Source organism: Schistocerca serialis, chromosome 7 (genome assembly GCF_023864345.2).
Source record: "Schistocerca serialis cubense isolate TAMUIC-IGC-003099 chromosome 7, iqSchSeri2.2, whole genome shotgun sequence".
NCBI lineage: Eukaryota > Metazoa > Arthropoda > Insecta > Orthoptera > Acrididae > Schistocerca > Schistocerca serialis.
The window spans coordinates 160,745,918-160,761,622 of NC_064644.1; the positions used below are offsets into that span (position 1 = coordinate 160,745,918).

At 41.8% G+C, this 15,705-nt stretch overlaps 1 protein-coding gene and 1 non-coding gene across 2 annotated transcripts in view; both read left to right on the top strand.

Moving 5' to 3' along the window:
* LOC126412870 (fat-like cadherin-related tumor suppressor homolog) overlaps nt 1-15,705 on the top strand; it is an 894,730-nt gene that overhangs the window by 655,330 nt on the left and 223,695 nt on the right. The window contains exon 5 of the mRNA XM_050082746.1: nt 8,640-8,701. Within this exon, the coding sequence (XP_049938703.1) occupies nt 8,640-8,701 (62 nt within the window). The remainder of the gene's footprint in view (nt 1-8,639; nt 8,702-15,705) is intronic.
* Nucleotides 13,894-13,968, top strand: Trnat-ugu (transfer RNA threonine (anticodon UGU)). The gene has a single exon. It is a non-coding gene; the product is annotated as a tRNA-Thr (tRNA).

The window sequence follows — 15,705 nt, forward strand, 5'->3', positions numbered from 1 at the left end:
TGTAACAGATCTTCGTCTGTTCAGACGCAGCGGCTCTATAATGGGCCGGATCTCAAACTTCATGCTTCTTAGAGTAGAGAATGAAAAGCGCAATAAATAAATAAAAATAAATTCTTATCGCTGCAGTCATACAGTGTATGTGCCATAGAGGTGCAGTGATTCAGCTTATGCTGTCATCCAAAGAATTAAAATCGTCTACGCAAGGGGAACTGATGAAGACCGACAGAAGAAAGGAAGATGTTTACGTTTGATTTCACAAGCTCACGGAGAATTCTACGTAACGTAATTTAGCAAACTATCGCTTTAGGCACCGGAGTGACTGAGTACCACATGTATCATGTTGTTTCGTGAATCAGTCTTTGTAAAGTGAAAGTTGTTAGCTATTTATAGGAGTATGTCAGCGTTTTATGTGAATCCTTTTATCTCTGATTCCTGACCAAGTTTTTTTTCGTATTTCTTGCGGAGTTTCTTGGACCCGCAGATCTCGAAAATAAACGATCCTTCATAGCGTGCAACGTCGTTAGCCGCCCGTCCGCGGCGAATGCGCCAACTTTACAAACTTGCTAACCATTAATAATGCAGCTCCCATTGATATTCATATCGTGATAAAGTTGTGAAAACGCCGTTAATGGCACCAGCGGCGATATTTCCTCTCGCAGGCTAAGAAGAATTTACACGGTTCTGAGAAACGTTAAATTACCGCTGTACCACATTAGCGGCAACGCCTTCCAGGGCTACAGGTAATATTGTATCCCATTATTCTTTGTTAGTTATTTTGATGGGAGTCTGCATTCTCTGTAAAAATAAATTCCCTGTGAATTGGACTAGTCTAAACCAGGTATAGTCTGGGTCCTCTATAATAAGCTATTAAATTTCTCATTTTATACTGGGTGACGTGACTGTAAAATCTCTCGATCCTTTTTTTATTTTTTCTTCGCCGCTATCATAAAATACGAACAATTTTCAGAAGCATAATAACATCTAAGGTGCTGGAAGTTAAACTACTCACATGCCACGACAGCACAAAATTCCCACACACCGAACACGAAAGTATAAAACGTCTGCTCGCACAAATCCTGGAAATAAGATTTTAGGGACTCTCTTGATAACCTTTTGTGTTCCAGCCCTAATTTAATTATTCGTCATTACTGAACGTAACCTCACTAGCGGTATGTAAAACAGAATTACTTAACGAAACCACTGTAGATTGTAAAGATCAGCTCGTATTTTATGGATGGTTTTTAATGGTGCTTGAAAGCACCCGCGTAGTCTCATTGATCCATAAATAAGACGATCAATATATCAGTGTCAATTTAATCAAAAAATTAAAGGAAGTGAGTTGCTGAAACTCAGAAATTACGATTTACTTGCAGTGTCTGAGTTAACAAACCAATAGTGTATGTTTTATTGCTACTCGGAATGTCGATCTGTATGTAACGTGTTTAGAAGGATTATTGACTCGTTTTCTACAAATGGACTTTTACTCTTAATTCAAATAAAGTACAGCATATTTAATTCTGCACGTCAATGGGTACAACATTAGTGATAAATTTAAATTAGGAAAGACACAATCAACAAAAAAAATATATTTACATTTAGATGAGAATTTAAACCAATTAAAGAAAAAAAAAACACTTTGTATAGCTTCTTAAGTAGCTCAGTTCAGTCTCTTCTGCGCTTCCTTTCATTGATAGCCTTGGAGAGACACAAAGCAGTAAGTTAGTACACTTTTCCACTTTCCAATCAGTAAAGTCGTATGGGATTGTGTAATGGGATATCGTCTTTAAGAAAGAAACTGTTTAGTGCACAAAAACGTGCCGTTAGATCAGTATGTGGGCACACCCTCGGCTATCTTTGCTACTACTGTTCAAGAAGTTGTGTGTTTTAACTACATCGTCGAGTACATACACTGACGAGGAAACAATTTCAGCACCAAGAAGGAATTGTGCAACATGAACAAAAGTTCGTAGGTGTGTTTCTATATCTGAAAGACGACATCTATTCAAATTTTGCGCCAGCCGCATAAGAATGGCGCTCGTTGCGCCACTGTGAGGATGCAGATCAGATTTGCTTTAAATACACGCTGTAACAGTCATGAGCGTTTGTTACCTTTGAGATTGGACTTGGTGAATTGACGTTAGTCAAGAAAGCCATTAAGACGCAAAGACGCAATTATAAACACCTCACTGGGTTCGAACGAGGTCGTTTAACAGGACAACAATAAGTTGGATGTTCCTTCTGCGAAACTTCAGAAAGACTCGGCAGAAATATAGCCACTGTAAATGACTACTGCCTGTCAGCGGTGATTACGAAAAGGTATGGTAGCAAGAAGTTCGGGCTACAAAGGGCCATGTAGCATTCGAAAAAGGGAACAGCATCGTTTTCGGCGTATGACTGTGGCGCATCGTACCGCATCTGCAGAAGCAGTTTAGGCAGCCTTTTGGCATCACAATGACACAACGAACTGCTACGAATCGGTTACTTCTGGACAGCTCCGACCCACGAGCTCTGTATTGCGCATTCCACTGACCCTAAACCACCGCAATTTGGGACTTCATTGGTGTCAAGCGAAAGCTCATTGGGAAAAAAAAGGCCTGCAATCAACCTGTCTGCTTGCTAGACACACTAGGCCTACACTTGGAGTTATGTCTGAGGTGCGATTTGGTATGATACCTGGAGCACTCTCGTGGTTATCCCACGCACCCTGACTGCACGTTTGTACGTCAGTATAGTGATTCGACCTGTTGTGCTGCCATTCATGAAGAGCATTCCAGGGGCTTTTTCCCATCAGGATAACGCTAGCCCACATACCGCCGTTGTAACCCAACATGCTTCACAGAGTGTCTTCATGTTGCTGGGCCTGATCGATCACCATATCTGTCTCCAATCGAGCAACATACAGGATATCATTGGACGAAAACCAGCGACATCTGCAAACAGCATTACCGCCCTTGTGTTGACCGACCAAGTACAACAGCCATGGGACTACATCCCACAAATTGATATCTGGCACATGTTAACACTGTGCATGGACGTCTGCATGCTTGCATTCAACATTCTGGCGGTTACACCGGTTAATATTGTACCAAAAAAATGGTTCAAATGGCTCTGAGCACTGTGGGACTTAACATCTGAGGTCATCAGTCCCCTAGAACTTAGAACTACTTAAACCTAACTAACCTAAGGACATCATACACATCCCTGCCCGAGGCAGGATTCGATCCCGCGACCGTAGCAGTCGCGCGGTTCCGGACTGAAGCGCCTAGAACCGCTCGGCCACCGCGTCCGGCTAATATTGTATCAGCATTACACATCTACACTGGCTTATCTTGCGCGTTCATTAATCTGTGGTCCTGATACGTTAATCATGTACGTATATTACCTAGACAAATGTATTTCCGAAATTTCATTACTCGACATTAATTATTTTTTGGTCTTGCGATTTTTTCCTCAATGTATTTACTCTCGTAACTTTTGTTGTAAATAATCCTTAGAGTCCAGAGGGAATAATGACATTCAAAATTACAGCACTAAAAGAAGAAACTATCTTCGTTGCTCGTCATTTAATCTGATTATAGCTCAGAAATGTGTGAATATAGCAGCTACCAAAATTTTGATCCTTTATGATCCTTTACCCAGTGCTGTTAAACGCTTGGTATATAACAAACCTAAATGTGAAAGTAGTAGTTACTTCAGCACAACTGCTTTTTTCCACAGAATAATTTTTATTTCCTTATTTATTTTTATTTAATGCAAGAGTGTTACATAATTACTTGTGTGATGAAACTAAATGTTTTTTTCTTACGTGAAATCATCTATAGATCGTGTCGCCCCCGGTAGCTGTCAGCGCGACAGAATGTCTATCCTAAGGGCCCCGGTTCTATTCCCGGCTGGGTTGGAGATTTTCTCCGCTCATGGACTGGGTGTTGTGTCGTCCGAATCATCATCATCCCCATCGACGCACAAGTCGCCGAAGTGGCGTCAAATCGAAAGACTTGCACCCGGCGGCGAACGGTCTACCCGACGGGAGGCCCTAGTCACACGACATTTTTTTATCTATTGATCATGATCATGTAGCAGTATCTAAATAGCAGTTAAATTAATATTGTATAAACTGACTATGCCGTAAAGTACATCGTGCGTTGTGACCCATGGAACACGTAGCTACTAGGGTAACTACTGCAAAATTTCTTATGGTGCATAAAACGGTGTCTCATATTCGTAGTTTTGAATCTATTTCAGTTAGATCTGTACTAACAGCACTTGAGAACAAGGCATTAGTTCACCTACGTCTACATGATTGCTCTCCAACTCACAACTTAAGTGCCTGGCAGTGTGTTCACCGAACTGCCTTCAGGCTACTTTTCTACGTTCCATCCTCGATCAACGCGCTGGAGGAACACTGAAATCTTTCCGTGTGAGCTCTGCTTTCTCTTATTTTATTGTGATGATTATTTCTCCCTACGTAGGCGACCAATAACAAAATATTTTCACACTCTGAGGAGGTAGTTGGTGATTGAAATGTCATCAGAAGGTGCTGCTGCAGCGATAAAAGTCTTTGTTTTAATGATTGGCACTGTAATTCGCGTATCAAATCCGTCGCACGCTATCGCCTATTTCGCGATAATGAAAAACGAGTTGCTCTTCTTTAGACTTTTTCAATGTCCTCTGTCAGTTCTAATGAAGCGGATCCCACGACGCACAGCAATACTCCAGAAGAAGGCGGACAAGCGTAGTGTAAGCAGCCTCTTTACATTTTCGAGAGATCTGCCAATAAATGGCAGTCTTTGGTTTGCTTTCCCCATAATATTATCTATCTGTCCATTCCACTTTAAATTATCTGTAATTATTTCCCCTAAGTATTTAGTTTAAATTATTCATAACCGTGCCCCCTAAGTATTTAGTTGAATTGGCGGCCTTTAGATTTGTGTGATTTCTTGTGTAACCGAAATTTAGCGAATTCTATTTGTTACTCATGTGGACGACTTCACACTTGCGCCACGTTTCGCATTACACACTTACCTTTTCTAAATCATTTTGCAATTGGTTTTGATCATTTGATAACTTTACAAGACAGTAAATCACTGCATCATCTGAAACAATCTAAGTTGGCTGCTTAGATTGTCTCCAAAATCGTTTATGTCATCAGAAACAGCGGACCTGCGGTCTCTCTCTCTCTTTCTCTCTCTCTCTCTCTCTCTCTCTCTCTCTCTCTCTCTCTCTCATCAGCCCTTTGGCTCAGTTGAAGCGGCCCATCCACCACAAATTCCTCTCCTGTGCCAAGCTGTTCACGTCAGAGTAGCACTTGCAACCCACATCCTCACTTATTTGCTGGACGTATTCCACTCTCTGTCCTTCTCTACAGTTTTTACACTCTACAGCTCCCTCTCGTACCATGGAAGTTATTCCCTGGTGTCTTAACAAATGTCCTGTCAGCCTGTACCTTCTTCTTGTCAGTGTTTTCCATGTATTCCTTTCCTCGACTATTCGGAGTTGAACCTCCTCTTTCCTTACCTTATCAGTTCGCCTAATTTTCAACATTATTCTGTAGCAACACATTTCAAATGTCTTGAATCTCTTCTGTTCCAGTTTTCCGCGGCCTGTGTTTCACTGCCATACAATGGTATGATCTAAGCGCACGTTCCCAGAAATTTCTTCCTCAAATTAAGGCCTATGGTTGATACTAGTAGATTTCTCTTGGTCAGGGATGCCGTTTTTCCAGTGCTAGTTTGCTTTTTATGTCCTCCTTGCTCCGTTCATCATGGTTTATTTTCATGCCTACAAAGCAGAATTCCTTGACTTAACCTATTAGAACCAATACTATTCCTCATGTACATCAATGACTTTCCCAGTAATGTTACTCACGGTGAAAAAATTCTTTGCGCTGATGACAGCAGTATTATAGTCACTGAGTAAACAAGAGAACTCTTTGCAGAGAAAGCAAATCAGATTTTCAAGGAAGTTTACAATTGGTCAATAAGCAATAAAGTGACATTGAAGATAAAGAAAACTAATGCCAGGAATTTCATTTTGAAGAGAGAAAATGACATTGTTAAATTAAATGTAGATGGCATCTTTTTAAACTGTGTAATAAAGGCAAAATTTCTAGGAATGAATATTGATTCTCAGTTGAAGTGGTGTGAACACACAAAGCTACTTGTGTGTAACATGCAGGGTATTTTAGTTACATACTATTCATATGTACACTCAATTCTTAGCTGTGGCATTCTTTTTTGGCGAAAAATGCACAAAATATAAACACACTTTTTAAACTCCAGAAAAGAGCCATAAGAATAATAACCAAAAATACTAGTCGAGCTCGTTCTAAAGATCTGTTCAAAACACTGGGGATTTTAAATGCTCCATGTGAATACATTTACCAGTCAGTTGTACATATCAAAAATAACATTGGTAATTACTGCACAAATAGCTCTGTCCATAACCATGGGACAAGAACTAGACTCAACATACATTTAACCAAGAAAAAATAAACATAAAACCCATAACAGCGTTTTCTACCGAGGAATAAAACTGTACAATAAATTACCAAAAGAGATTAAAGAAATTGCAAAAATACACATATTTAAGAAGGCAGCTAAAAAGTACCTGTTATGTAATACATTTTATACATTGAAGGCTTGCTTAGATAAAACAAAGAAGGGAATTCAGCCAGGAAACATTTACAGCGACCGCCGATATTTCGGCTGGAATACACCCCGCCATTTTCAAGGCACAAACTTGAAAATGGCGGGGTGTATTCCCGCCGAGATATCGGCGGTCGCTGTAAATGTTAACTGGCTGAATTCCCATAAGTTGTTTGAAAATTGTATATGGCAGCAGAAACTCAGGTCCCAACAGACTAGGGGTTTGGTTAAAAAATATTCAACAAATAAATAAAAATAATGATTATAAAACCCCAACATTCCACGTAACACCTTCACACTAGGTTTTTTTCCTTCTTCTTTCCTTTTCTAGAAAAACTTACCCCAAGTTACGCATAGTACAATACTGACACCTCTTCCTCTTTCTGAGCTCAACATCTCACTCATTATAGAGGGATGCGGACTCAGTTTTTCATGATAGCAAATGGGAAGTTGCGGTACAGAAAATGGCCCAGAGATCATGAGTGTGTGTGTGTGTGTGTGTGTGTGTGTGTGTGTGTGTGTAGTGAGTGAAGTGTCATAAAACAATGTGTGTATCGAATGAGATTTTCACTCTGCAGCGGAGTGTGCGCTTATATGAAACTTCCTGGCAGATTAAAACTGTGTGCCTGACCGAGACTCGAACTCGGGACCTTTGCCTTTCGCGGGCAAGCACTTGCCCGCGAAAGGCAAAGGTCCCGAGTTCGAGTCTCGGTCAGGCACACAGTTTTAATCTGCCAGGAAGTTTCATATCAGCGCACACTCCGCCAGGAAGTTTCAATGTGTGTATAGTATGTGCAGTGACTGATAGTGAGATGTGAATGAACAGTGAGGCATTACATTGGTTAATAAGTTATTTGTAAAAGAAAGTATTGTATACCAGGAGTAAATCTAATGATTGTCTCTATCTAGAAGTTTGTAAATGTATGTGTAAACGAATTAGCTTATTTGAAATTGGTCTAAACTTGTAAATATTTTGACATGTCCTATATCCTTGTAAAAAGAGATCTACGGATGAATAAAGCTACTACTACTACTACTACTACTACTACTACTACTATTACTACTACTACTTCGTGATCGGGAATTTTGATGTTAAGTTTCTCGCTGTTCTCAATTCTGCTACTTCCCATTACTTTCATCTTTCTCCGATTTACTCTCATTTTATACTCGGTACTCATTAGGCTGTTCATTCCAATCAACAGATCCTGTAATTCTTCTTCACTTTAACGGAGGATTCCAATGTCATCAGTGAATCTTATCATTAATATCTTTTAACCTTCAATTTCAATCCTACTCTTGAATCTAACTGTAATCGCTTCTTTGATGTATAGATTGAACACTAGGGCGAAAGACTTCATCCCTATCTTTACATCCTTTCTAAGTCAAGCATTTCGTTCATGGTCTTCCAGAGTTATTGTTATCTCTTCGTTCATGTGGAAGTTGTATATTACCCGTTTTTCCCTACAGCTTACCCATATTTTTGTCAAAGTTTCGAACATTTGCACCAATTTACATTTTCGAACGCTTCTTGCAGGTTGAAAAATCCTATGATCGGATCTTGATTATTTTTCTCAGGCTTAAGAGTTAAATTGTCTCCGGAAGTGACCGGACAATTTCTGTAAACGTTGTGAAAAGAAATGTTGTTTTCATGATATTTTTGTTTTCGTTCTCCAAGACTGCTGCTTAAATTAATTCCTTCAGATTAGCTTTAGGGCACATTTCTCTCCACGTTTTAGAAAGTTATCATCACTTTGGCTGGAAATTTCTCGTTGGTACTTTATTCCACATAGCATAAAGCTAGAATAATAGTTCGAATTGGTCATGTGCAGTGCACAATTGTTGCAGAAATTATTGTAGGCACACAGACAAATATTTACAGCTCTGTATCTATATAAGTGCAAGTTCTGACATTATTTACTGATAAGGTCATGGCGTATTGCCATGTTCCTCATGAGCGAAAAACGAAATATAATAATTCGATGTTCTTTGTTTCAGGCGTGATAAAGACAACAAGTCGTCGTCTAGACAGGGAGACCATGGCGGAGCATATTCTGGAGGTAAGTCACCGCCGTAACATGAGTCATTACATATTTGTATACTATTATGCAAATTCTGTCACTATTTGATTATATTCTTTTCGGATCTACATCCGGATCACACTTTGACGCAGTATTTCAACGATTCGTCGGCCTAGGCTGCCATCTTTTCATCTGAATATTGCTTCAGGTGGACCGCTGAAATATGAGTCAAATTACTGTATGTTCCGGTTGCAGACCGGACAAGAACACTATCAGTTAATAAGCTGGGAAAGTTTACGTAGTCAACCAAGTTCTGTCGTTACTGTTCGAAGTATCTGTCTCTAGTATACGTCAAAACATAACTCAGTAAAGGGTTGTTCCAATATCTAGTCAGTATAGAGTTGCTTCTACGTCTATGTAGGCTGTATCATAATTAATGGCGTAAACTCATACAGCTGAAACTACACGATACTGAAAGAAAACGGATAGAAATGGAATCGTTAACATGGCTGGTCAGCAGAAAATGTCCCATCTGTCAACCATGCTAGGAAAAAGTGAAAAAGTTGATTTCACTGATGTCAGGATACCTATTATTATTTGGGGCTGGTAATGCATGAGAAGGTCACCGTGGTCTAGGGGTAGCGTCTTTGATTCTTAATCAGTACGTCTTCGGTCCCGGGTTCGATCGCCGCCACTGCCTAAATTTTGATAAATAATCAGCATTGGCGACCGAAGACTTCCGGCATAAGAAGTCAGCCTCATTCTGCCAACGGCCTTGTCAAAGAGGGCGGAGGAGCGGATAGAGGTCCAGGGCACTCTCTTGTCCTAGGGGTGGGAATTGCCCCTAAAGGCGGAAGAATCAGCAATGATCAACGACATGAGGATGCAGATGGCAATGGAAACCACTGCATTAAAGACACGTAACGTGTATCCACAGGACATGTGGCCTGTAATTGAAGAAGTGTCATGATGATCTCTCCATTGGCAAAAGATTCCGGAATAGTCCCCCATTCGGATCTCCGGGAGGGGACTGCCAAGGAGGAGGTTACCATCAGAAAAAGATTGAATAATCAACGAAAGGATAACGTTCTACGAGTCGGGGCGTGGAATGTCAGAAGCTTGAACGTGGTAGGGAAACTAGAAAATCTGAAAAGGGAAATACAAAGGCTCAATCTAGATATAGTAGGGGTCAGTGAAGTGAAGTGGAAGGAAGACAAGGATTTCTGGTCAGATGAGTATCGGGTAATATCAACAGCAGCAGAAAATGGTATAACAGGTGTAGGATTCGTTATGAATAGGAAGGTGGGGCAGAGGGTGTGTTACTGTGAACAGTTCACTGACCGGGTTGTTCTAATCAGAATCGACAGCAGACCAACCCGACAACGATAGTTCAGGTATACATGCCGACGTCGTAAGCTGGGGATGAACAGATAGAGAAAGTGTATGAGGATATTGAAAGGGTAATGCAGTATGTAAAGGGGGACGAGAATCTAATAGTCATGGGCGACTGGAATGCAGTTGTAGGGGAAGGAGTAGAAGAAAAGATTACAGGAGAATATGGGCTTGGGACAAGGAATGAAAGAGGAGAAAGACTAATTGAGTTCTGTAACAATTTTCAGCTAGTAATAGCTAATACCCTGTTCAAGAATCACAAGAGGAGGAGGTATACTTGGAAAAGGCCGGGAGATACGGGAAGATTTCAATTAGATTACATCATGGTCAGACAGAGATTCCGAAATCAGATACTGGATTGTAAGGCGTACCCAGGTGCAGATATAGACTCAGATCACAATATAGTAGTGATGAAGAGTAGGTTGAAGTTCAAGACATTAGTCAGGAAGAATCAATACGCAAAGAAGTGGGATACGGAAGTACTAAGGAATGACGAGATAAGTTGGAACTTCTCTAACGCTATAGATACGGCAATAAGGAATAGCGCAGTAGGCAGTACAGTTGAAGAAGAATGTACATCTCTAAAAAGGACCATCACAGAAGTTGGGAAGGAAAACATAGGTACAAAGAAGGTAGCTGCGAAGAAACCATGGGTAACAAAAGAAATACTTCAGTTGATTGATGAAAGGAGGAAGTACAAACATGTTCCGGGAAAATCAGGAATACAGAAATACAAGTCGCTGAGGAATGAAATAAATAGGAAGTGCAGGGAAGCTAAAACGAAATGGTTGCAGGAAAAATGTGAAGACATCGAAAAAGATATAATAGTCTGAAGAACAGACTCAGCATACCGGAAAGTCAAAACAACCTTTGGTGACATTAAAAGCAACGGTGGTAACATTAAGAGTGCAACGGGAATTCCACTCTTAAATGCAGAGGAGAGAGCAGATAGGTGGAAAGAATACATTGAAAGCCTCTATGAGGGTGAAGATTTGTCTGATGTGATAGAAGAAGAAACAGGAGTCGATTTAGAAGAGAAGGGGATCCAGTATTAGAATCGGAATTTAAAAGAGCTTTGGAGGACTTACGGTCAAATATGGCAGAAGGGATAGATAACATTCCATCAGAATTTCTAAAATCATTGGGGGAAGTGGCAACAAAACGACTATTCACGTTGGTGTGTAGAATATATGAGTCTGGCGACATACCATCTGACTTTCGGAAAAGCATCATCCACACAATTCCGAAGACGGCAAGAGCTGACAAGTGCGAGAATTATCGCACAATCAGCTTAACAGCTCATGCATCGAAGCTGCTTACAAGAATAACATACAGAAGAATGGAAAAGAAAATTGAGAATGCGCTAGGTGACGATCAGTTTGGCTTTAGGAAAAGTAAAGGGACGAGAGAGGCAATTCTGACGTTACGGCTAATAATGGAAGCAAGGCTAAAGAAAAATCAAGACACTTTCATAGGATTTGTCGATCTGGAAAAAGCGTTCGACAATATAAAATGGTGCAAGCTGTTCGAGATTCTGAAAAAAGTAGGGGTAAGCTATAGGGAGAGACGGGTCATATACAATATGTACAACAACCAAGAGGGAATAATAAGAGTGGACGATCAAGAACGAAGTGCTCATATTAAGAACGGTGTAAGACAAGGCTGTAGCCTTTCGCCCCTACTCTTCAATCTGTACATCGAGGAAGCAATGATGGAAATAAAAGAAAGGTTCAGGAGTGGAATTAAAATAGAAGGTGAAAGGATATCAATGATACGATTCGCTGATGACATTGCTATCCTGAGTGAAAGTGAAGAAGAATTAAATGATCTGTTGAACGGAATGAACAGTCTAATGAGTACACAGGATGGTTTGAGAGTAAATCGGAGAAAGACGAAGGTAATGAGAAGTAGTAGAAATGAGAACAGCGAGGAACTTAACATCAGGATTGATGGTCACGAAGTCAATGAAATTAAGGAATTCTGCTACCTAGGCAGTAAAATAACCAATTACGGACGGAGCAAGGAGGACATCAAAAGGAGACTCGCTATGGCAAAAAAGGCATTACTGGCCAAGAGAACTCTACTAATATCAAATACCTGCCTTAATTTGAGGAAGAAATTTCTGAGGATGTACGTCTGGAGTACAGCATTGTATGGTAGTGAAACATGGACTGTGGGAAAACCGGAACAGAAGAGAATCGAAGCATTTGAGATGTGGTGCTATAGACGAATGTTGAAAATTAGGTGGACTGATAAGGTAAGGAATGAGGAGGTTCTACGCAGAATCGGAGAGGAAAGGAATATGTGGAAAGCACTGATAAGGAGAAGGGACACTATGATAGGACATCTGCTAAGACATGAGGGAATGACTTCCATGGTACTAGAGGGAGCTGTAGAGGGCAAAAACTGTAGAGGAAGACAGAGATTGGAATACGTCAAGCAAATAATTGAGGACGTAGGTTGCAAGTGCTACTCTGAGATGAAGAGGTTAGCACAGGAAAGGAATTCGTGGCGGGCCGCATCAAATCAGTCAGTAGACTGATGACCAAAAAATAATAATAATAAAAAAGCATGAAAATAACAACAAAAAGTTTGATTCAAATGCCTTTAACCGTTATTGGGTTCTTGTCTAAAAATTCGTGTATATTTCATTTAGGAGATATTCTAAGAATTTCCTACAGAGGCAGAGGAGGAGAACTGGAACCAGTTAAGGGGAACTACAGAAAACCTAAATGTGGATGGAGACTTGAGCTAAGCTCCTCGGAATGAAGGCCCATTGTGGAACTACACTTCCACCTTGACAACAGCAAATGTATTATGGCCCAGCGTATGAGAGTTATGGTGCAGACTACATTTCGTAAAGCTTACTGCTCCAAGACGGTGCTTTGAGTCTCTGATAAGTGCTGTACTGCAACACCTCGCTCAATGAATTTCCTGCAACTTTCGTGAGAATAGGTAAAATAAATTTAGATTTATTGTAAGTACTAATCAAATACGCTACCTGACAAAAAGAGTGAAGCACACACAAGGGGAAGAGGTAACGAAATGGAACTTGACGGGTTGAGAAAGTGTGTGATGTTTTCTCAGTGATTACAAAATCGAGTCAAATTTACAAAGAACTTGGCAGTAGGAGCCCACTTACAGTGGAGCGCCAACGAAACTGGTATAGGAATGCGTATTCAAATACAGAAATATGTAAATACGGCGATGCGGTCGTTAACGACTTTATAAGACAGCAGGCGCCTGTCGCAGTTCGATCGGTTTCTGCTGCTACAATGCCAGGTTATCAAGATTTAAGTGAGTCTGAGTCTGGTGTTATAGTCGCCGCAAGAGCGATGGGACACAGAATCTCCAAGGTAACGATGAAGTGGGGATTTTCACTTACGACCATACCACGAGTGTACCGCGAATATCAGTAATCCGGTAAAACATCAAATCTCCGGCATCGCTGCTGCCGGAAAAAGACCTTGCAAGGACAGGACAGGGCACAGAGGATAGTGCGACTGCAGGGACTATCGCGCACGCCTCCCGCGAGACCCACATTGTCACCTTATATGTCCACACACTACATTCGTAGTGTCCCTACCCAATACCCGAAAGAACAGGCACCATATCCATATATGTATATAGTTCTGACAATACCGGCCATGACCTTCCTCTTTTGTGCAGATGCACACATATTTACCCGAACTCTTACGGGGCTTGGTAAGAATGTCTTCCGCGAGTAATGAGTGTTTTGGATAGTGACACTACCAATGTAGTGTGTGGGCATATAAGGTGACAATGTGGGTCCCGCGGAGGCGTTGCGAGATAGTCCCTGCAGTCGCACTATTCTCTGTGCCCTCGGTGGCTCAGATGGATAGAGCGTCTGCCATGTAAGCAGGAGATCCCGGGTTCGAGTCCCGATCGGGGCACACATTTTCACCTGTCCCCGTTGATATATGGTATTAATATATAATTCTAATTCCTGAAGAGAATCGTTCAACACGACAGAAGTGCAACGCTTCCGTAAATTGCTGTAGATTTCAACGCTGAGCTATCAACAAGTGTCAGCTTGCGGACCAGTCAACGATACATCATCGATATGGGCTTTCGATGCCAAACGCCCACTCGTGTATCATCGATGACTGCACGACACAAAGCTGTAAGCCTCGTCTGGACCCGTCAACACCGACATTGGACTGTTGATGACTGTAAACATGTTGCCTGGTTGGACGAGTCTCGTTTCAAAATGTATCGAGTGGTTGGACCTATCGGATATGGAGACAACCTCATGAATCCATAGACCCTGGAAGTCCGCAGTGAACTGTTCAAGCTGGTGGAGGCTCTGTAATGGTGTTTGACGTGTGGGACCCCAGATATGTCTAGATACGACTCTGACGGGTGACACGCAGGTAAGCATCGTGTCTGATCATTCGGATCCATTCATGTGCATTCTGCGTTCTGACGGACTTGGTTAATTCCAGCAGGACAATGTGACAATCCACACGTCCAGAATTGCTACAGAGTGGATCCAGGAACACTTCTTTGAGTTTAAACACTTCCACTGGCCACCAAACTCCCCAGACATGAACATTATTGAGCATATCTGGGATATCTTGCAACGTGCTGTTCAGAAGAGATCTCCACCCCCCGTATTCTTACGGATTTATGGACAGCCCTGCAGGATTCATGGTGTCGATACCTTCCAGCACTGCTTCAGACATTAGTCGAGTCCATGCCACTACATGATGCGCCTTCTTCTGATTGCTCGCGGGACTCTACACGATATTAGGCAGGTGTACCAGTTTCTTTGGCTCCTCAGTGTATCAGTACCTTATTAAACCCCTCTGGCCTGGATATAGCACTGATTTAGCTGGTAAGGGTATCATAAATCCGTTGTGTCCTGTGCTAGCCCGACCATAACTTTAAATTGCAAACTGGTCCTTGATATCCTGGGAACTAGTACTGGGACGGAGTTACGGAGTTGACGTCCGAGCGGGCCTCCAACCACCCTCCCCCCTCGCCAATGTTCTGATGGCGACAGTCGTGGGGATCTTGTTGTCCAGCGGAGTATCTCACCACCACGCAGACGTCTCACAGAAACATAGGCAGGTCTGGACGAGCATTGTTCTCCTGAGAAATGGCACTACGACAATGTCGAATCAGAGGTAATATATGAGGAGGTACCATGTCCGTGATGCACCATTGTGCTGTCACAGTTCCCTCAATCGCTACCAACCTTGACTTGAAGTCATACCTGACGGCTCTCCACGCCATGATTCTAGGAGCAACACTCCTGTACTTCTCCAAAACATTGTAAGAATGGTACCGCTCCCCAGATCACCAGAATACTCGTTGGCAGTGGCTATCCAGAGTAGAATACAAACGTGATTTGTCACTGAACACAGTACGGCACCTCTCCGAACGTAGCCGTTTTTGTGTTGAAACGTTAAAGGCAGTCTACATATGGGACAGTAATTATCTAGTCCAGCTGCTGCTACTCTCCAACCATTGGTGTGCCATGGCACAGAATGTCGCAGGGAGTCCACTGCTTGTTCTTGAATGGCAGGCGCAGCTGTGGTCACGTGGTCGACCAGAGCCTTGACGACGAAAATTCTTGCTCTCACATTCCCATGCAGTCCAACATCGGGCCACTTTCACATCCGAAA